The sequence below is a fragment of the Colias philodice genome, chromosome 22 (assembly GCF_061535455.1).
Source record: "Colias philodice isolate Cphi_HAF_F1 chromosome 22, ilColPhil1 Martin Lab GWU primary, whole genome shotgun sequence".
Taxonomy (NCBI): domain Eukaryota; kingdom Metazoa; phylum Arthropoda; class Insecta; order Lepidoptera; family Pieridae; genus Colias; species Colias philodice.
The window spans coordinates 982,884-1,006,174 of record NC_143107.1 but is presented as its reverse complement, the minus strand read 5'-3'; the positions used below and the strand labels follow the sequence as shown (position 1 = coordinate 1,006,174).

The 23,291-nt window shown below is 34.5% G+C and overlaps 2 protein-coding genes across 2 annotated transcripts in view; one reads left to right on the top strand and one right to left on the bottom strand.

The window, feature by feature from the left end:
* The window catches only part of LOC149478278 (protein madd-4-like), a 273,451-nt gene that overhangs the window by 237,005 nt on the left and 13,155 nt on the right, over positions 1–23,291 (top strand). Inside the window, exons 14-22 of the mRNA XM_089709471.1 lie at positions 1,274–1,398; positions 8,621–8,860; positions 11,804–11,924; positions 13,601–13,722; positions 17,611–17,692; positions 19,028–19,195; positions 20,734–20,916; positions 21,188–21,340; positions 22,681–22,859. Coding sequence (XP_089565597.1) covers positions 1,274–1,398; positions 8,621–8,860; positions 11,804–11,924; positions 13,601–13,722; positions 17,611–17,692; positions 19,028–19,195; positions 20,734–20,916; positions 21,188–21,340; positions 22,681–22,859 — 1,373 coding nt within the window. The remainder of the gene's footprint in view (positions 1–1,273; positions 1,399–8,620; positions 8,861–11,803; positions 11,925–13,600; positions 13,723–17,610; positions 17,693–19,027; positions 19,196–20,733; positions 20,917–21,187; positions 21,341–22,680; positions 22,860–23,291) is intronic.
* On the bottom strand, positions 9,624–11,295 carry LOC149478279 (uncharacterized). The gene is made up of 2 exons (XM_089709527.1): positions 10,465–11,295; positions 9,624–10,085 (listed from the first exon to the last, which is right to left on the bottom strand). Exons 1-2 carry the CDS (start codon positions 11,281–11,283, stop codon positions 9,630–9,632), a joined length of 1,275 nt encoding a protein of 424 aa, XP_089565653.1. The 5' UTR covers positions 11,284–11,295; the 3' UTR covers positions 9,624–9,629.

Here is a 23,291-nt window from a genome sequence, read left to right as displayed (position 1 = left end):
AATTTTAAGGAAAAACGGCATTATTTCTAAAAAAAAATATTTACCGATGAAATATTATTCCTTTATTAGTATAATTACAACTTGTGGAAGAATTTCCGCAATGGGAAATGCTGAAACACACCATGTTTACACACATACGTCTCCATAGCAAATGAACTGTAACGAACACACTGGTGATGTGAAAGTCACCTGAGTGGCGACAAGGTCACGCGCGCTTACGACTTCTAGTGTCTTGTTATTTAGATTTCTATGGACGCAATACACACAAATTGGTCTGCCTCATTGGTCGTTCAGTCCTCCAGTCCCGTCCATGCCCGAACGACAGGACCAGTTGGCCAACTAGTGCATAAATGACGCGATGCACGACAGAACGGACTTGTCATTCCGTACATTATAGCGCGCTCTCCCCGCCATACAATGCTAGGCACCTGAACTGATCGCCCGATTAGTTGACAAATCAGTGCGCGAGTGTCAAAGTTTGCAGTAGAATCGACGCGCGCACACATATAAAGTGGTTCAATAATTATTTGTCCTCACACATTGAAACAATTAAGTTTAGTGGAGGGGCGTTCATTTTTAGATAAGACAATCTCTACTACTTTTTGTAGTAGTAATAATAACTAAAACTTCTCTATACGAATGTGTAATGATACTGAAAAATGAGAAATATGTAATAAATAAATTTCCTGTGTCATTCCGGAAGAATGAAGCTTCACGTATAGATAGAAGTTCAAGACTTGTTAAGTGATTTAATATATTAATAGAGACAAGGAAAAACAACACGTATCAGCGTGGAACTTCTAAAAAGTATTTTCCTAACAAGATGTAAATTTAAAACACATTACGTCTTTCTACACTAATTTCTACAGTTTGTTATACACACTTCTACAGCTCATTATTTCACACCAAACATTCAAGTACAACAAATGTGATAATTTGTTTGCAAAAAATCGCAAGCAACTGCCACTGGAACCCTAGCATCTTTACAAACTAGTCATATTTGTAAGCTACGAAAAAAAAATTGGTTGTCTGTAAAGTCGGTTTACTGACGATAGTTGAACGTTACCACGTCCGATTGTGCTTCTCTGTCGCTCATTCCACGCACTCGCTTGCACTTCAAGCCTTACATGGATCGCCTCAGAGCGAGGTAACGCCGCATGAGTCATGTTTTTTCGTGCGTGCAGCCGGCTCTATCGAATTATAAGACGTTGTCACGTCAAAAAGAATTGACCATCGAACCTAAACATAATCACCAAATTAATATCCCTTCTAGGACGACATAGAAGACCTGCTCCCAGGCGTGGTGTACCACACACAGCCGCTCATCCAGCCGTACCCGCCGCCGCAAGCCAAAGCTGAACAGCTCATCGGAGATCCAGACGTGCCGGTCGAAGCCACGTAAGCATTTTGTTATTCGTTGCTATAGTAACACTGAAGACATTGTATAAACTTATAGCTGAGGATATTATAGCTTTTTGAGGGTTGCGGGATTTATGTTTTAAATATAGGTTTATGTTTTATTAGGTTCTTAAAGATAGCAAAGTGTGTAAAACTTTTACTATTTTGAAATTTTATATTTTCCTTCTACTATTTATATGATGCAAGATGATTTAATATATTTATTTTATGTTTTCATGTTATGAGCTGAAAAAAGTTGCAACGAAATATTCACACTTGATAAATAGGAATAGGAGAATATTTTATTGTTTAAAAAATCCTTCTCTCCGTATAAATAACAGGCTTATTTGAACGGATAGATAAAGAAGAAAAAAGCCCTAGTCTTAATATTATAATCTTGTGATTTATACAGACAATATTAAAATTACAAAAAATACAATGTCTTCAGAGTTACCGTGTGGAGTGAAAAACCTTTATTAGGACGAAAAAATCACTATTGTGCTGTTTTAAACCTACCCTACCTAATGTGAAATGTAGATTAATTGAAATTATAACTGAATACTTTAAAAAATGACCTTGCTTTGTGGAGACAGTGTTCCATAAGATAGAATTCAATACGATGCATAAATTACAAAATATATCTTGTTTCAGTAGATGAGCATTTTCATATACAATTTATTTACCAACTATCTGTGCCGCGCGGTTTCACCCGCATTTCTCCGCTCCTGTTGGTCTTAGCGTGATCATATATAGCCTATAGCCTTCCTCGATAAATGGGCTATCTAACGCCGAAATAATTTTTCAAATCGGACCAGTAGTTCCTGAGATTAGCGCGTTCAAACAAACAAACTCTTCACACAGGATTACCACAGCTCTTCAGCTTTATAATCTTAGTATAGATTCAATGATTTTAGTACAAATCTTGTTATGTTTTTAACAAATATAAACTGCACTGGTATTTAACTAATTTAATATCTATGTCTTATTACACAAAAATAGACTTCATAATTTCAAACAAAATATTTCCGAAACATGCAAATCACAGAGTATACAAGTATTAAAAACGAACTGCCATTAAGTAGAAACACATTTCAGCCAAACATGTGCATTAATATCGTATTCAAATAATTTATTACGAGTGTTAATAAAGGCTATTTAACAGTTCTTTACAAACATATTTAATCCAGCTATCACATTTCAGTATTTCATGTTTTAATCATAAGTTGTTTAACATTAAGTATTCAATTTTATCATCTCGATTTACTGAAATGAAAAATATTTATGCGCCTCATATTTTACGGGATATTTACTGTCTTAACAAGGTTTAATATGGAAGCAGATAATACTTCAAGGCCATAATAATGCATGAATAATATGCTAAAGTATTTTTAATAAAATGAGACTCCTTAGTATAAGTAAACTATACTCTGTCCATTATATTATTTGCTTTTTGACAGCTTCACGCCTATGTTTAATTGTATTGTCTATGTTAAAATGTCATACAAATAATTATCGTACTTCATGGACAGGTCCCGCCCACTTCGGGGGTTGGGTCTGGTTAGTTGTTTAGTGAGTTACGGTTTTATGAAGTGGCATTATTAGTGTGCCGGGTGCCTAGCTTTGGAGGGTAGCGGGATCCGTAGCACGGTTGACCGCTGGCTGACCGTTAGTTGTAGGGGGCCCAAGTAGTAGGAGAGCCACCTGCGAAAGGCTGCCCCGCCGCTTTCGAAAAATCCCAGTTTTGCTCCATCGTGCCGGTTGGCGACCGGACGGGAGGACCCGATGGCGATAACTGGGGGGGTACGGGCGTCCCCGCAGTCTCCAAGCTAGTCCCCCATCAGCATACTTCTGATGTTTGCTTCGACCTACCGACTCACTAAATCTCGACCAACTTCCAATTACCCTGTCTATTCACACTTCACACTAAATTTAAAAATATGAAAAGGTCCAAAAGAAAAAGAAAGTTTATACAGCGGTTGCACTTCCTCCCGTTTAAAGTGCACCACACTAACATTCGTGGATTGCACTCAAATCTCAACCCTGTCCACCACCACCTTGAGACTGAAAGACCACATTTACTGTTTCTTACTGAAACGCAGATTAAACCACCTTCCGATACGGCATACCTTGATTATCCAGGGTATGTCCTTGAACATAATTTTCACGCAAAAGCCGGTGTCTGTGTCTACATTTCTGACAAGATCTGTTATAAACGTCTTCGCCACCTTGACAATAAGGATTTCTCAGTTCTTTGGCTTCTCGCTGATATCGGTGTTGACAAAATAATATACGCCGTTGTCTATCGCTCCCACACTCCTGATCAAGGCACAACCCGACTCTTCCAATATCTTAGCCAGACCGCTGACTCAGTTCAGCAGAAATTTCCATCTGCTCAATTAGTTCTTTTAGGGGATTTTAATGCCAGTCATCAGGACTGGCTATTTCCCTACTTGAAAACCGACCACGCAGGCAAAGAAGTTCACAATCTCGCTCTGTCTCTGGGTCTTACACAACTTGTCAAAGAGGCAACTCGGATACCTGACGTTGACGGTCATACGGCTAATTGTCTGGATCTCTTGCTAACCACAGACCCAGAAAGATATTCGACCTGTGTTTCATCACCTTTAGGCTCTTCAGACCACTGCCTTGTAAAAGCTATAACTACCTATTCCCCACCGGAACCCAGTACTGTGAAAACTAGGCGTATCTGGCGTTATTCCTTAGCAGATTGGGACGAAATGCGTCATTTTTTCGCTTCTTACCCTTGGCGGCGAATATGTTTCTCATCTAATGATCCGACGAACTGTGCTAGTGCTATTGAAGACGTTATACGGCAGGCTATGGAATATTTTATTCCATTCTCAGACGTATCTTCCGGTGGCAAAGAACAGCCATGGTATAATGCCGATTGTAGACGAGCTGAATATCTTAAACACCAAGCATATCGAGCCTGGGCCGATGCTAGAGCACGCAAAGATCCTGATATATCAACAAAAAAGAGAAACTTCAACAAAGCCGCTAAGTCCTTCAAACTAACGCTCAAAAGGACTCGCCTTAATAGAATCAGTCAAATTGGGGACAAGCTTATTTCCTACCCCTCTGGGTCTAAAGCCTTTTGGTCCCTAGCAAAAGCGGTAGAAGCCAATTTCTGCAAAACATCTCTACCACCACTTTTAAAACCTGACGGTGCACTTGCCCATAGTGCGAGAGAAAAAGCTGATCTCTTCGCAAATCTCTTTGCAAACAATTCGCGTCTGGACGATGGCAATAAGGTACCTCCTTCTCTACCTCACTGTGGTTTAAGCATGCCTGAATTCCGTATCACTCAAAAAGAGGTCATTAAATGTCTCCGGAGTCTAGATGTGAATAAGGCAAGTGGACCAGACGGTATTCCTGCTCTGGTGCTTAAGAATTGTGCTCCTGAATTATCACCGATCTTAACACGACTGTACCGCCTATCGTACGAAACTGGTAAAGTTCCTATGTCTTGGAAAATAGCCAATGTCCAACCAATCCCGAAAAAAGGAAGTCGCAGTGACCCGGGAAACTACCGGCCGATCTCTGTCACCTCCATAATGTGTAAGGTAATGGAGCGTATTCTAAATAACAGGCTTCTGAGGTACCTGGAAGGTAACGATCTCCTCAGCGATCATCAATACGGATTTCGTCGTCATAGGTCTACTGGGGACCTTCTTGTTCACCTTACCCACATGTTTGGATCTGCTGTTGAGAAGCTTGGGGAAGCGGTTGCGGTTTCTCTCGACATCTCCAAAGCATTTGACAGGGTCTGGCACAGCGGTCTTATCAACAAGCTTCCAGCATTTGGGATTTGTCCAGGTCTGTGCAAATGGATATCTGACTTTTTGGATGAGCGTTCTATTCGGGTGGTGATCGATGGTTGTTCGTCGGATCAATTACCACTAAACGCCGGTGTTCCACAAGGGTCGGTTCTGTCTGCAACTTTGTTTTTGCTTCACATAAACGACTTGTTAGGTCCTAATATATACGCGTATGCGGATGACAGCACAGTTGTAGACAGTTATACGTCCGGAGCGCAGACAGGCAATAAAGTGTTGGTGGAGCAAAGAGAGGCTATGGTTGAGCGGTTGAATCTTACTTTAAAAGCGGTCTCTAAATGGGGTGAAGCTAATTTAGTCGGGTTCAACTCTTCAAAAACACAGGCTTGTCTGTTTACAGCTAAGCGCACTGGTTTCGGTCTAACACCCAGTTTTCAGGATGTGTCCTTAAATTTATCCAATGAGCTGGAGCTTCTAGGCCTAACACTCTCTTCTAGCCTGAATTTCAAGAGCTTCATTGAGTCCAAAGTACAAGTTGCAGCTAAGAAGCTCGGAATACTTTCTAAGGTGAGGGAGTTCTTCACACCGGAACAGCTCTTAAACCTTTACAAAGCCCAGGTTCGCTCCGGTGTGGAGTACTGCTCTCATCTTTGGGCAGGTGCAGCTAAATATCAACTCAACGCTTTGGACTCCATCGAAAAACGAGCGATTAGACTCATTGCAAATGAATCCTTAACCACATGCAAACTGCATAGTCTGGAACATCGTCGGAACGTAGCCAGTTTGGCGGTTTTTTACAGAATCTTTCACGGCGAATGTGCTGAAGAACTGCATAACCTGTTGCCAGCTTCTCCTTTTTATCATCGAGGGACTCGACGCCGGGCCGGTCTCCACCCTTATGTCATCGACATCCCACCCATACGCACTAAGCGATTCGCTTCTTCTTTTCTTATGCGTACTAGTAAGGAGTGGAACAATCTTCCGGCTTCCGTTTTTCCCAGAAACTACAATCTGGATTTATTCAAGAGAAATGTGAATAGACACTTATTAGGCAAACATGCTCCATCCTAGACCACGCTTGTCGCTTTCCATCAGGCGAAGCGATGGTCAAATGCTTGCCTAATCCTAACATAAAAAAAAAAAAAAAAAAAAAACTTAGTGATGCCTACACAGAATTATTCAATGATGGGTCGATAGATTAAAATAATCGATAGAAATACTCTATAAAATATATCCGATACAGAAAAACTCTTCTATTATGTTATATAATTTAAACGTAAAGACAACCAAATTGTAAGATAGAAACCAATAAATAATAAAATATTAGTTTAGTTTAGTTTTAACATACAATGCATAGATATGTGGTCTTATTATTACATATCTTATTAGTACGTTTACGTTGTAATTATTTTTTACGTACCTGATTCGATTTATGATAATATTTTGAATTTATAATTGAAATGGTACAACAATCGATAATCTTTTGAACATCACTTCTGATATCACCCGTCGAGCTGTCAAAAAGCAATTCTTATAGTGGACAGACTATAACATGCTATTTTGATGAGATGCTAAAAGGAAGATATTTGCGTTTTGTCTTGACTCTCTTAATGAAATTTTATTAAAATTCCTTCTTTCGGGAAATGTTACAAAAGTATTTTTCAATATAATATGAAGCAATATGAACCGATTTCTGTATTTCGCAGAATTCAATTTTAATTAAAAGATGGTTCATAGTTTGTTGCTGTTTCACACTAACAACTGCTGAGCTGATTTGGCTGAAAGGCAAAGAGATTGTAGATTGTTTTATGCTACTTTTATCCCTGTAGTTTTTAAGTGAAACCGCGGACTTTCTAGCATAAAATAAATTTTACTATTAACATCTTAATATTATTATCTTATATATAAAATTCTCGTGTCACAATGTTAGTCTGCATACTCCTCCGAAACGGGTGGACCGATTCTCATGAAATTTTCTGTGCATATCGGGTAAGTCTGAGAATCGGCCAACATCTATTTTTCATATGTACCACGGGCGAAGCCGGGGCGGACCGCTAGTGAGTCTATAAATATAATTTAATAAGTACATACCTACTGAACCAAAATGAAATGTTTTGTTTCCGTCCAAAGACATTCATGTAGTAAATATAATAACGTAGTCAAAACAGAACGGAATTGGAACAGAAAATTTGGTCGCTCAAAATTCCTTCAATTACAATAATATCACAGCAAAATGGCATGTTTTAAATCCTATGAAGTGTTTGTCAGTGTTTCTGCGATAGCTTAGAGTATTTTGTTATTGTTTTCAGCAATTTCAAAATATTCTTTGCGTGTGGCTGGTTGTATGTAAGGTATTGTACCTTCAGCTCCAGTATTTGACGATTTCACTTTTCGATTCAGAACTACATCACATTTTTACAAGGAATGACATTACCCCCTCTCATTTTACACGACTCCAATGGCTGTTAGATTTCTTTTAATATTAGCTTAACTGCTTCATTAATCGATTTCAACATTAACCACGAAAAGTATATGCTTGTTAAAATCGATTTCTGAACTGAAATAATTCACATTTTTATTAAGAATATCAGATCCAATCTAATATATTGTTCTACGAAATGTAACTAACAATCCAAAACACTTAACACAGAAAACTCGACCTAATTCCGTTTTATTCCCTCTGTTATACTGGTCAGTTTCGCGTGTACTTAATCTTCGATTTTTACAAGGACCCTTCATTCTATCACGGACCATTGCTTTCAACTGTACGATTTTCCTTTTATTCTACTCTATGCACTGCACAATAAAGTTTGTAATTCCTTGCACATACTACACCATCTTAAAGTTTATCTTTTTTTTGTTTTAGCTTCGAAACACTTTTCCAATACTCCGAGATACTAAACATTTGGCACCGACACTGACACGGCTAAGTTTTACGAAAAGTTTTCTTCACAATGTTTGATTAGATTAGATATTTTTTCTCTTAACATTTCAAGTTTTGCAGGTTCAATTGTTTATACATACAGACATACATCGGTGCACATACTTCTACATATGCCAGCCAAATCTGATTGGTAGATTTGTAAACGTATGTTAATCCCAACACCTTGCATGCGTTAACGTGTGAATGATAATAGCTAACATTTCGATTCAATAGTATTTTTACTAAATATATTTTAAACATCAAGTTTGAAACTAAAAATAATTCGTTTTAATACAAGTAACAAATGATATTTAAGTCATCGAAGATATAAAAGAGATGGAAGTAGATGTTAGTCATTTTAAATCAACATAAACGAGTACTTACATATCACGCCCCGTTTTATTACAGTAGCAAAACAAAAATTTTATTCATACAAGCTTGATGTTTCAACCAATCCATTTCAAGAGAATATTCACGTTCCTAACAAACTGTATCATTATAGCTACATCAAAGATGACGATTGGGGGCCTTGTAGCGTCACATGCGGTGAAGGTTGGAGGAAAAAGGAAGTGCATTGCAAGATCTTTCTAGAATTCAGTAGAACGATAGCTAAACTACCAGATAGTAAGTGCATGGGACCTAAACCCACTGAAGAAACTCAAAGATGTGTGATGGAGCCTTGTTCGATGGCGTATGGAACTTCGTTCGGTGATTCCAGTGCACCGTCTTATGGAGGAGACAGGTACTAATATGATAAGATATACATTTTTTTTCATAATTGTGAACCAGACATAGATTTGTATCATTTCATTACCAGAAAAGGAGAAGGATAGATTTACACTGTTTATAATTGCAATAAATTGTGTAATTGAATAATATGAATTGTTTCGTAAACAGGATATAGTATAATAAAATATCATTTTTTTGTACTAATCAATAGAACAGTCAGTTATCAGTTGGTATTGTAACTAAAAAGTTTAGATAATTCATGCTGCTTACTCTATTTGATAGAGTAAGCAGCATGAATTATCTAAACTTTCTATCTAGTCTTACTAGTCTTCTACTAGTCTTACTAACTAGATATTTCATAAATTTAAATAAAATAAATTCCAGACCAATATATTTTATTCATTCTATCGCTGCTGCTACATTCAAAAGCTTATCAAGAACACCATTCCCTATAGATTCAGTGACAACATCGTTAATTCTTGCTATAAACATGATATTATCTTCTTGCGTTATCTTCGAGAGATCTTGATCTGAGTCAGTTTGACTCAGATCAAGATCTCTCTATCAAATAGAGTTTTTTGTACTAATCAATAGAACAGTCAGTTATCAGTTGGTATTGTAACTAAAAAGTTTAGATAATTCATGCTGCTTACTCTATCAAATAGAGTAAGCAGCATGAATTATCTAAACTTTCTATCTAGTCTTACTAGTCTTCTACTAGTCTTACTAACTAGATATTTCATAAATTTAAATAAAATAAATTCCAGACCAATATATTTTATTCATTCTATCGCTGCTGCTACATTCAAAAGCTTATCAAGAACACCATTCCCTATAGATTCAGTGACAACATCGTTAATTCTTGCTATAAACATGATATTATCTTCTTGCGTTATCTTCGAGAGATCTTGATCTGAGTCAGTTTGACTTTCCTTTGCAACACCTTCCTGGGGAACGGCTACGACTCTCAATTCAACTAATGCAATTAATAAACCTAATACCATTGTTTCTTCTACATCTTTAACTAATTCTTCTCTTGTATATATAAGATTCGCCTCTATATTATAGAGAGATAAGAAAGATTCAAAACTGTCATAGTAAACATCGATGAGTTTATCAAAATATTCAGATCTGAATTGGGCATCTGTACATAAGTATATGAAGTAAATTAAATCGGTGACTGGATTGGTAAATCTCATTGTTTGGAAATCCAAAAAGCATAGTTCGGTTGTCTCGCCCTGGAACAAAAAATTCATTCAATAAAGTAAATTCAAGCAAGTGTAAATTTTACTCTAAATTTTCACTGGTTTATCCAGACTAAACAAAGTTCCAAAAGTAAAAACCTATGTGAACTTTAAACGGAAGGCTGCATCTTGTCTATTAGCTACAGGTTTTTACAAACTTAAAAAGAGAGTCGCTAACTTTTAAGTCTTTTTAGAGGCAATTTTTAGTTACAATCACTGTTTAGTGCAATGTATTACTGTATAATTTTACCAATATAGAGTCAAAAATATATAGAGAAGACAAAAATTCTTCAATAGTACACGTTAACATAAGTGTTTAGCAGTTCCAGCTGGCTTGTTTTACGAAAAATTAGAATATTAAAATTTAACGAACCTTTCGTTTAAACAGTATGTTATTTATCCAAAAATCTCCATGGCAAAATACGTTCATTTTCCTTGGCTCAACATACATACGGAAGAGCGGTAACAGCTTTGGTTTAATTGTTTCTAATTTCTTCTTAACATCCAAATCATTAATAACGTTAAGAGAAATGTCAAAAGACTCGGGAAAATAATTTCTAAGTTTGCTTTTGTTTAAGAAGCTATCTTGAAATAGTAAATCATGGAAGTTCTTTGTTATATCATTATACAACTCGCTCCTGTTTTTCTCAAAAACATGTGACAAAGCGTGGAATTTAGCTAAATTAGAAAATATTAATTCAACATGTGAATATTCTAGTTTATTGTTTTTATCCAATGTATCATTCACTTCATATCCTGACACTAGTAAATCTTCAAATATAAGAACTTCATTCCCTTTTTCTGTACTGGAATAAATACAAACGGGTAATACAAGCCGTTTCGCATCGATTATATCCTTTTGCAATTCTCTAAACGTTTCTATCACATTAATATACGCTTCCACTTCTCGGTTATGTAATTCACGAAACAATTCCTTCCTCGCCGTGTTAACAAGTGTTTTCACTATAACACTGACACGCTTATCACTGCCATTTTCTGTTATAATTACTCGAAACACATTAGCTATATAACCACTGCCATTCAAGTAATCCACATGATAACTGAATTCCTTAACATCCATGGCATCAGCAACATTTTTGATAGCACTATGCAGTTCCATGCAGTTGAATTCATCTGGTTCACTTATATTTACGTCGAGCGACATTTTCACGTCGAATCTGGAGCTAAACATAAACTAATTCTGTCATGCGTTTTAAGATAAGATTGCGGTAAATTCGATATCGACTTTATAGCGATAACACATAATACGGCTTAAATCTAATTATCTATACATTCCTACTTCTTTTGTTTTTCAATTATAGTATCGTTATATTTATAACGCTTATATTCTGAGGTTAGAATAGTAACTTATATATGCGTGCATTTATTATTAGTATTTCTCGTTTTTAATACCAGAGTTTTAAAATATAAATAGCTTCTAGACATATCGTATAATGATTAATGATTATTTATTATAAATATCTTATCATTTTGAAAAATAGCCAATATGGCAGATCTTATCATTACAACTTACTATTTTTATTCTGTATATCTAAAAAAAAAAACAAAGTATAAAATAACATAAAATATGTAATGGCATGGATTTGTGAGATAATAATATAAAGAATAAATCGCGCTAAAAATCCGTTAAAAACCTTATTTCTAAAGTAATGACTGTTCATTATACATAATTAGATATGTCTTTCCAACAGGTCTCTAATATTTGGTACATCGAGTAACATCAGAGTGGCGCCGGGTTCGCCCGGGAAATCCTATTCCTGGAAGGAGAAGGGATACACAAGCTGCAGCGCGTCTTGTTTAAGTGGTGTTCAGGTATTTATTGGCTTATTCTTGAAAAATTCTTGCGTTTGAAAGAAAGAAAGGAAGACTCAACAATAACATCTTATAATATAAAAATGAATCCCAAAATGTGTTGGTAAGCGCATAACTTGAGAACGGCTGAACCGATTTTGTTAATTTTTTTTTTATTATATTCCTTGAAGTACGAGGATGGTTATTACGTAGAGAAAACGTAAATATGTACCTACCACGGGCGAAGCTGGGGCGGACTGCTAGTTATAAATAAATAAAAACATAAATGAATATACCAGATAATTCATTCATTCAGTTATTAAAATTTGTTGTTAATTATTTAATTTGGACGATCAAATTGTTACGGGAATAATATGAGCTTCTGATTTACAGGGAGCATTATATTGTGAGCTATATTCAATAGATTGAAATCTTTATGTATTTTAAATTACATAGCTATATATTAAGTTTATAAATTATAATATTTATCGTATTGTCGATAAATACCTAGGTATCTATTTATTTTTTTATCTTGAGAACTAACAATCGAAATATGTTTTATGCCGTTTTTAATTATAATTCCTAATTCAATCGACTTGTTAAAAAAAACATTTAAAGTGATTAAACGTTCACATCCCCTTAACACGTAATTCGACCTTTTTACATTTGTAACTAGTAAAAAGGTCAAATTACCAACATCAGGAAATCCACAAGGAAATCAATATGTCTTTGCTTCGACGGGCACAGATAAAATATTCAACTGCGATACGTAAATGTCAATCCTGGAGGTGAATTTACCTTTAAAACGCTATTTTACATACGACTGGTAGACAATGAGATCTATTTATATCTCTTTATAAGTGGCGACTCAAGGTTTTTATTTTTTATTGCCTTAAACTTTAAAGGGTAGTTTCATTAATTTAAAATGGATGTCTTGAAAGATTGGACTCACTGATGAATCTTACGCACTTGTACTTAGTTCTACTGACTTTTAGTTAACGCTTGTTTTGTAATAATTAACTTATTTAACTTATTTCATTGTAGTCGGTTCAGTATAGTTGGGTCGGCTTAGATCGGACGCATTTGCCGAAAATTTTATACGTACTGCATTTTTTATTTTATTTCTCATGATTCGATGTCGTTTTTCTGTTGCGGTCAACTGTAAATTGATGACAAAAAAATATTGTTTAACCCCTAATTTTTTGGTTTGCGTAGATGCTATCTATCTAAGCAAATTAAAAGCCTAAAAAGTAGACTTTTTTCGACTTACCATAGTGAAGAAAATAACAGTTCGGCCGAAGATCGGACTATGTAGTATCTTCACTTCTATGCGTTTAATAATAAAGTTCACATTAGGAAAACATCTGGACTTACGTCCATACATTGAGCATCAATGATTGGGTCAGGAAATTCCTCAAAAAATTTGACAAAGAAGTTTGCCTGGCCGGCCGCAAAGTGAAGAGAGGGGCAGAACAAAATGGCGGATCTAGTAGTGTTGGCAGTAGTAGAGAATATTACCTAGTTTGCAAGTTATTCCATGCATCCGATCTTATGTCACATCTGATCTTAGGCGACCCAACCTTAGTATTTGCGTTTAAGAGTAACAAACATACACACATACATCCATACTCACATACTTTCGCATTTATAATATAACAGTAGGAAGCAGGATAATCTAACATAACCATTTGTTACAGGAACTAATAATCCAATGTGTTAGAGACGAAGACGGTAAGAACGCGTCACCCTACATGTGCGATCCACTCACTAAACCAGAGAACAGAGTCAGAACATGCAACGACCATCCCTGTCCTCCCAGGTTAGTTCACATCAGCCGTTTCATTGAAAGTCTAGGCTATAGATTAAACCGCGTTTAATTAACTACCTTGACTATATCTAACTGTATCTTGTAAATTTTAAAGTAATTTAATAAAAATTTTAATAAAAAGCCTAGGCTTTTAATTAAACGGCTGAATTAACTAATTGGCTGTGACACATACATCACCTGGATGATTGATAAATACACTAGATTTTACTTATAACACTACGTTTGGAAAACTTAAACAGCCGTACAAATAAACGAGTTATAACATTTTGTGCAAAGAATAAACTAAGAATAAGGAAAAATCATACAAATAAACACGAAATAAATGTAACCTAGTATAACTTCGTAATAAGTATTCATACTAATGCTATTCCGTCCTTATTACGGCTACCACCCTAGTATAAGTCTGACATAACCGAGTTGTAACATATCTTTTAGTACATTGTGCTGTGTTTTACCAGCCGTACAAATAAAAACTTGCTTATTCAAACCTTATGCAATGCATAGATATGATAAGAATAAATAAAGAATAAGGATGTCATAATTTCTTACAAATAAATATGGAATAACGTCGATGTAACTATGCTCACGCTATGCAATAGGCGCAAAGCGGCAACGTCGCAATTCATTCACAAAATTATGAAAAACATTGAAATTGTCTACGGTTAAGCCTTGGTGCTGTCATTTTGCTGACGCTCGTTTGACTTCGTCGAATTTGTTGTGAAGTTTCATCATACGATGTTCTGTTTATTTATTTTTTAAATATTTATTGGAAATAATTTAAATATATCATTAAATATGCAAGCAAATGAAAGAGAATCCTATCCAATATCCGGAGAACAGAAGATAAACCCACCTTGAGATAGAGAGTTGCCAAATAACTGGTACTCAAAACATACAACTCCAGGCTTAGAAGATTTATATTTTCAACGAAATAAAGTGTATATTATTGTGATAAGTTTAGAAATAAGTTTTATGTATGTATGGTTTGGCGCATGTTGTAAATAAATAAATCATTATAAATATCAAAAGGGTTTTTCATAATTTCGTATATTTTGACATTTCATACAAAATTTTCCATTTCAATAGGTACGTAATGAAATTATTAATTTGCTCAACTTTTTCTACTTCTCGTATTACTCTCATTGCTATTATCTCAAATTTAGATTGAAAATTGCTTCTAAAACTTGTAAAACACAGCACAATGTATTAAAAGATATGTTATAACTCGGTTATGTCAGACTTATACTAGGGTGGTAGCCGTAATAAGGACGGAATAGCATTAGTATGAATACTTATTACGAAGTTATACTAGGTTACATTTATTTCGTGTTTATTTGTATGATTTTTCCTTGTTCTTAGTTTATTCTTTGCATAAAATGTTATAACTCGTTTATTTGTACGGCTGTATAAGTTTTAGAAGCAATTTTCAATCTAAATTTGAGATAATAGCAATAAGAGTAATACGAGAAGTAGAAAAAGTTGAGCAAATTAATAATTTCATTACGTACCTATTGAAATGGAAAATTTTGTATGAAATGTCAAAATATACGAAATTATGAAAAACCCTTTTGATATTTATAATGATTTATTTATTTACAACATGCGCCAAACCATACATACATAAAACTTATTTCTAAACTTATCACAATAATATACACTTTCGTTGAAAATATAAATCTTCTAAGCCTGCCGCCTGGAGTTGTATGTTTTGAGTACCAGTTATTTGGCAACTCTCTATCTCAAGGTGGGTTTATCTTCTGTTCTCCAGATATTGGATAGCGTTATCTATCATTTGCTTGCATATTTAATGATATATTTAAATTATTTCCAATAAATATTTAAAAAATAAATAAACAGAACATCGTATGATGAAACTTCACAACAAATTCGACGAAGTCAAACGAGCGTCAGCGAATGACAGCACCAAGGCTTAACCGTAGACAATTTCAATGTTTTTCATAATTTTGTGAATGAATTGCGACGTTGCCGCTTCGCGCCTATTGCATAGCGTGAACATAGTTACATCGATGTTATTCCAAATTTATTTGTAAGAAATTATGACATCCTTATTCTTTATTTATTCTTATCATATCTATGCATTGCATAAGGTTTGAATAAGCAAGTTTTTATTTGTACGGCTGAAAGTGTATATAAGCGGTGCTGCCAAATACATTCGACTGAACTTAAAAACATTAATTTACCTTTAAAGACAAAATTCAATTACGATTAAACACACTATTAAAAGAAAAGTATCCAATAGAAATGGAAAATACCACTCCATTAAATTAATTAAATATAGTGACTTACAATATTAAATATTGCTCTTTAATATTCCAATTACTTATAAAGCACTTCAATAAATATCTACTTATGAATAAATTGGAAAATTTCTTGAAATAATTTATTGAAATTCAAAGAAATGTTCGCACGCGTCACATTAATGTAAAAGAAGTCAGAAGTGAAACTTTTTTGGCAAGATTCAAAGGTACCAAAATCGTCGCCTTACATCATGACGTGACGGTATCGCCATGATGCGACCTTGAAATTTTAAGCCGTAAAAAGTTTCACTTCAAAAATACAAACAGATGCACATAGAATCTCCCCCTTTATTTCAGTCGGTTAATACTGTATCCAAAGACAAATTTCTAGGCTAATCTGAAACTCACAACCACTGTAATAAACTCATCAATATACAGACAAATTAAAACCAAAATTCAAGAACAAAAACGGAATAATTAGTTTCATAATAAATTAAATATCAATTTAAAACTTTATAGACAACAAGGTTCCATCAACCGACGTTATTAAAGCCGAAAGTCTTCCCTTTTATGTATTATCTGTATTATATTATCTGTGCTTTTATGTTGTATCGTAAAAAGAAAATATAATTTCACCCCGCCGCATATTATTTCCTTCGGATGTTTAATATCCGGCTGTTATATTCGATTTATCTTAAATATTTCAACTCAACCTTGTAACTTGTCGAAAAATTAAATTATTTTCTTGACAAAGATATTTGAGACGTTCTTCTTTTTAAATTAGAAATTACCTAGTTCATTTTATAAAACAAAGTTGTCCGCCGTGTCTGTATGTGTGTTTGTTCATAATAAACTCAAAAAAATACCGCATCGCATCATCGCATTCATTTTGTTTTCACCAATGGATGGCGTGGTTCTCGCGGAAGGCTTTAGTATACTTATAATTTGTTAGGTTTTAGAAAAAGTGAGCGAAGACGCGGCCGTAAAGCTACTATATAAAATAAATTTGTGAACAGCAACAAACTAAAAACACACGTAACAACCAAACCAAAAAACCTTTGAGCAACAAGCCATAAAGGAATTTCCTTTTATATCAACACCGCTCAGTACAGAGGAGTGCATACTTTGTTTTTATTATCAACGCTAAAAGCGAGAGACTAAAAATACTTTAACACGTTCATGCCACATTACGCTGCGTTCAAATAACACTGAATAACACCAGTATGTTGGCAGCACTGTTATAATTCTCATTCCTTTAAAATTTTGCCGTGCGAAATATTGCATTAATTACGCGTGGAGCGAAATTAGAACCTCGTCTACGGAGTTTTTATTTTTCACCTTTACATTCGTTCGCTTTCTAAAAATATTCACTGCTGGAATATAACAACAAATTTTTTTTAAAACGTTGACTTTTATCACCCATTTCTTTACATAAATACGCTTAATTTAATTTGCAAAACAATTTAGAAAACACCATTTTCGTAAGAAAACCCTTTTTTGTATTATTCTCCGTGGTAGTAATTGCACCTAGAATCTCTCTCGTAAAAAACAATGATCCCGTGCCCTATTAAGAGCTAAGAAGATTTAAAACATAAAATAATCCATAAATTTTATTCAACAGATGGAACTACACTGAATTCTCGCAATGCACAAAGTCCTGTGGTATTGGAATACAAACAAGAGAAGTCACGTGCATACATGAGGTTTGTTTTGATAGACTTTAAGTAAAATTATAGAAAAAATAGGCTCTTATGCACCATGGTTCTAACAAATTTTAATGAAAATGTATGCCAGCCTTTTAATTATCTATCGTTCTTTACTCAAAATTATAAACGCAAGATTGAAATTAATCGTACAATATTTTAATATAATTTACCAACGATTTAAAAACTTGCTTTTACTGAAGAGAATAAAAAACCATTGCCCTACTTATAACGATAATATTAATAGACTTTTCAATGTTTATAATTATTCAAAAAGAAAAGAAATGCATATGAAAGCAAATGCATAAAAGAAACATATTCCAAATCTGTTATTTAATACAAAGAAAATACAAAAATAAATTGAATTTGTAGAAATGTGATCATTCCAACGTGTACCACATTTCGACAACTTGGAATTGAAATTCTATTCCAAAGCTAACTTGATTTATAAATGCTGACCTAGAAATTCTATACCAACATTTATCAATGAAGTATACTATAGCAAGATATATTATGAAACTTAACATTTTCGGAATAAAGATCAAATTTAGTTTATATTGCCGAGCTATTTCGAATCTTTACAAATCTGTATTTAGATATTTTATTCATTTATTTTTATTGAATAGAAATTTGAATTGAAACAGTACGAGAATATTATAGACTTAACTGCATATATTTTTAGTCTACTGTTATTTATAAGCTCTTTCATTTCAAAATTCAAATCTATTGAATATGAACTTGTTTAATTGAAACTTGTGATGTAGATAAATTATAACTTAAACATGAAATAAAAGTTACTATAAACCAGGTACCGGATACTAAGGAAACATTTATAAATCAATTAATAACGATTTCCTACAAATTTTCTGCTACTTTTGTCCAAGATTTTACTTTACATTTGAGCTTATTAACATCTTAATCTTATATATAAAATTCTCGTGTCACAATGTTAGTCTGCATACTCCTCCGAAACGGGTGGACCGATTCTCATGAAATTTTCTGTGCATATCGGGTAAGTCTGAGAATCGGCCAACATTTATTTTTCATATGTACCACGGGCGAAGCCGGGGCGGACCGCTAGTATCTATGTAATCTACTAGCTGCGCCCCGCTGTTTAACCCGCGTGCTTCCGCTCCTGTTGGTCTTAGCCCGATGATATATAGCCTACAGCCTCCCTCGATAATTGGGCTATCTAACACCGAAATAATTTTCAAATCGGACCAGTTATTCCTGAGATTAGCGCGTTCAAACAAACTCTTCAGCTTTATAAGTATAGACTTCAATAACAGTCACTTACAGATAACCATAAAGTTGATCTTATCAATTATCCCGCAGGTAACACGCGGAGGTACGAACACAGTGGTGGTACCAAACAGCATGTGCCCCCAGCCGCCCCCGCCGGACCGGCAGTACTGCAACGTGCTCGACTGTCCCGTGAGGTGGCACTCGGGGGACTGGTCCAAGTGCTCTAAGACTTGTGGCGGTGGTGTGAAGCAGAGAGAGGTATGATTCTCATTACTATTCTTTTAAGCTATTGCATAGATTCTATCGCAGGCCTTGAGCGCGGGGACCGAATCCAGAAATTCCGTAACGAAAAAAACCTCACGCTCTCCACTCCGACGGGCGCGGAGGTGTGGCTTGAAGGCATAGCATGCAATAGCTTTACCGCGGCAGTCCCCGAGTGAAACACGTCTTTTTTTTTATTCTAGATAGGGAAGCGCTTGACCACAATCTAACCTGATGGAAAGCTAAGATGCGGTCTAAGATGGTACGCGCTTCCCTAGTAGGTACCGATTCACTCTTCGCTTGAAGACCCCCACATTGTACTCATGTATTGTAATACAGTGAAACTTGGTTAAGTGGGACCTGGATAAGTGAGAAACCTCCATAACTGGAACTCATGCTGAGGTCCCAACACTTTGGCACTGAATTACTTCTGTTAGTGGGACGAGGTAAACCTCTATATCTGGGATTTGTTCTTTCGATTTATCATCATAGTTACCTCTATAACTGAGACAGCGAGTAAATTTTATATGCATAAACCTCTGTAACTGAGATAACATTGTTTATTTACTCATTCTTATTGTACCCTACCATATACATATTTTATTTAATGATCGCACCTGTATAACTGAAATAACCTGTATTCTCACCTCTAATAATGGAACCCTCTGTAAATGAGACAGATATTTATTTATACCTGTATATCTGAGACACTGGGTAAGTGGAATACCTCTATAAGTGAAATGACATTGCAGGTCCCTTGAAGTCTCACTTAACCAGGTTTCACTGTACTACTTCTTGATTGTTATGTGATCCTGGTAGATATTAACAGACGATAAAACATAACGTCATGTATAGAGTGGTTTCAAAGTGTTTTTTTAATAAAAAATATTCAAACAAAATTGCGAATTGAGTATGAGAAACTTCAAATATACCAGAAATCAAAATTTTAAAAGATGCTGAATAAAATATAGGTACACGACTAAACTTTGTAGTGTTTACATATTGTTTATGCAAAAACACAAATTCATAAAATTTATGGTGAAAAAATTTACTACGACTGCATGCATTCGTTAATCGAAGTTCTTATTACTATTTTCCAAAATTATTAGTTCAAGAATGAATCAATAATATTGACTCTTTGGCTTAATTGGCTACTCAAGACAGTATTTTTGCTAACGGAATGAATTCTATTTAAATTTATTGACCTGGAAAACACCTGCGAATAGAATTTGGTTCTACGCATCTTGTTTCGGTGTCTAGAGTTGTTGAAAATTTTCAAACTTTCACCAAAACCACTAAATCCTTCTTATTCCATAGAATATATAAAAAAACCGCCTCAAATATAGAACTGCTTTAATAGCCTTAATCAAAAAATATAATCATAATGTTATTTTTCAGGAACTTATTTATTACATGTTACATTGTATTGTTATTCTTTACATAACTTTCACCACGTATACTTTCACATATTTTTATTTTATTCAAGTACGTATAAAGATTAATCCATCAAGTCTAATATACCTAATTCTCAACAGGTGATATGTAAACAAGTGATGGCCCAATCCCACGTGGTGGAACGGCCGCCATCGCAATGCAATTCACCACGACCAGCGTCTACCAAGTCTTGTAACAGCAGACCATGTCTATTGGATACGTCTGCACCAGAAATATCACTGGCTAATTCATCGTATATACAACATGATCCTAAGAAGAAAAAGGTATTCGATACACTTAATATTTCGAGACTGTTAAGCGAAACCTAAATTGATATTGTTAAACGAAAGCTAAATTGAAATTTGTTTTCTAAAATGAAAATTGATAATATTTTACCGATGTACTTGTTTACCAGAACATTTTTTTCGCATTTTGATTTAAATTATTTTTAGGTAAAATTTTAAACGTCGAATTGTATTTATATTATTGATAGAAATCAACGTGTATTATATTCATAAGAATATTTCAATAAAGCCGAAAAAAATATTTATACAGGTAACTGTAAAAGTTGGCGGGTCTGCAACAATATTCTATGGCACACAAGTGAAGATAAAATGTCCAGTGAAAGGGTACAATAGAACGAAAATCCAATGGGCAAAGGATAGTCAGATAATTTCTAAGTCGAAGAAATATAAAATATCAAAAAAGGTAAGGTTTCAGCATTAGCTGATTATTTGTCTGTAAAATAGAATAACTTACACGATTTGTATTGTGTAATCACATTCATCTTAACATTAAAACATGCAAGTTAATTTTTGAATACAAATCGGTTTATTCAAAGCGTTTCGTTTAACCTTTAAACTAAAGAACAGTCTCAATTCTGTACCTGCAACTTCGTTATTATTCAAATTGGAGACAATTTATAAAGTTATTTCAGTCGCAAATATTTTAGTAACCCAATCTCTATAGAACAATTCGGTACAGACAGTCATTACAAGTTGTTAAGTCTGTTTCCACTCCAGGAGCAGTAAATTTTTAATTCAACACAATTTCCTTATTAAATTGCAAACTTCGGAATTTAAATTTATTCAACTCACACAATTAGTTTCTCTGTTTTCGCCAACTATTGCCTTAAAGTAAACAGCAGGACGCAGTTGTTCATCTCATAAATAAACAAAGCATTCGAACAAGTAGACTCCACTTTACGACAGTGCTCCGAGGATTTGTATAATATTTCAAAATAAAGCAAGTGGAAAATATTTATCAAGTACTCTTTTACGGTTGTACAGAATACTTACATTATTAAATATCTTAACGCTACTTTTTATATTAGCGATGAGCGCGCAGGTGTCTCTAAGGGATCATAATTAGGTCCTTAATTGCTTTTACGTGTTATTAATATAGCTAATATCTAGACGAGCATTTTCTTAATTAACTTACTACAGTAATAAATGTAGAGTTTTCTGTACTCCGCACAAATGAATTTCTATTACAGTATAAAAGATCGTCCTGGATTTGTTCTGAGAAAATGACCATGTGTCTTAATATAAATAGAAAACGATTTCTTGACATAAACACATTTCGCGGCGTAAGATAAATAATGTTTCTATTTCTCTGAAAATACGAGTATTAAAAATTATCAATATTTATTTTTTGGTAGCGATCATATTATATATGTGTATTTTCCACGGAACTCCATGTAGCGTATCATAATGATGATAAAAAAATACGAAACTTCGTCATACTAAAACATCCGAAGAAGCCTATCTATAAATTTATTCTTCTACTTAACCGAAGTCCTCTATAATTAAACAATATTTACTTATTAGTTATTATATTTATGCTCTGCCCTATTCCTCTCCTCAAACTAACTTCCTTCCGTACGTCTGATTGTCTGGAATAAATCGCTATTTAGCGATAAGACCGCCATTTGTTGTAATTTATAATTAGATTAAGTTCCTATTTAAGTTATGTCACAGCAATAAAGTATGAATAAATAAATAAATATTAATAACAATTGATCAACTTTATCCCTAATTATTCCCTAGGGAGCACTCCGCATAACATCTTTATCCCTACGTGACCATGGCGTCTATACCTGCGTGGCTGGAAGGTCGAGCGCCAATCTGACCTTGCTGGTGAAGCCGAGACCTGGAGAGTTTCCATCTAGTGAAGAGATCGAGAGACACAAGGCTTTGGATGAACCGTCTTCGCCGTTACAGGATCGGTAAGTGAAACTGCAATGAAAGAAAAATGTTGGTTATATACATAGGTAATCTGTACATATATTGTAATATATGACATATATTTCTAAATATTTTTTTAATAGACTAAAAATACCGTAAAATATAAGTTGACCTCAATTCCTGTAAAACAAGAACCATTTCTAATTTTCTAGCTATTCATTGAATAAACTTCGATTATTTTCCTCTTATCTATAACTCTATTAACCAATAACAGTCTTCTAAACGAACACAGCAATACCAAATTCACAAAACCATTTAACTAAAATATGAAGCAACTAAAGCATTAAAATCTGTTGTGTAGAAGTGACCGATCAAGGAAGATGGCCGCTATAAAATTTTATTATACAAGCAACTGAGAAAACAGCACGCTAGGGCTTAGAAAATGTCATGGAAATTCAGCTTTGTTCTGCAGC

Excerpts from the sequence above, each read along its gene's own strand:
- LOC149478279 (XM_089709527.1), bottom strand. The coding sequence starts at position 11,283 with ATGTTTAGCTCCAGATTCGACGTGAAAATGTCGCTCGACGTAAATATA. Across the intron at positions 10,086-10,464 it reads ACATACTGTTTAAACGAAAG|GGCGAGACAACCGAACTATG; the intron begins GTTCGTTAAATT and ends TTTTTGTTCCAG.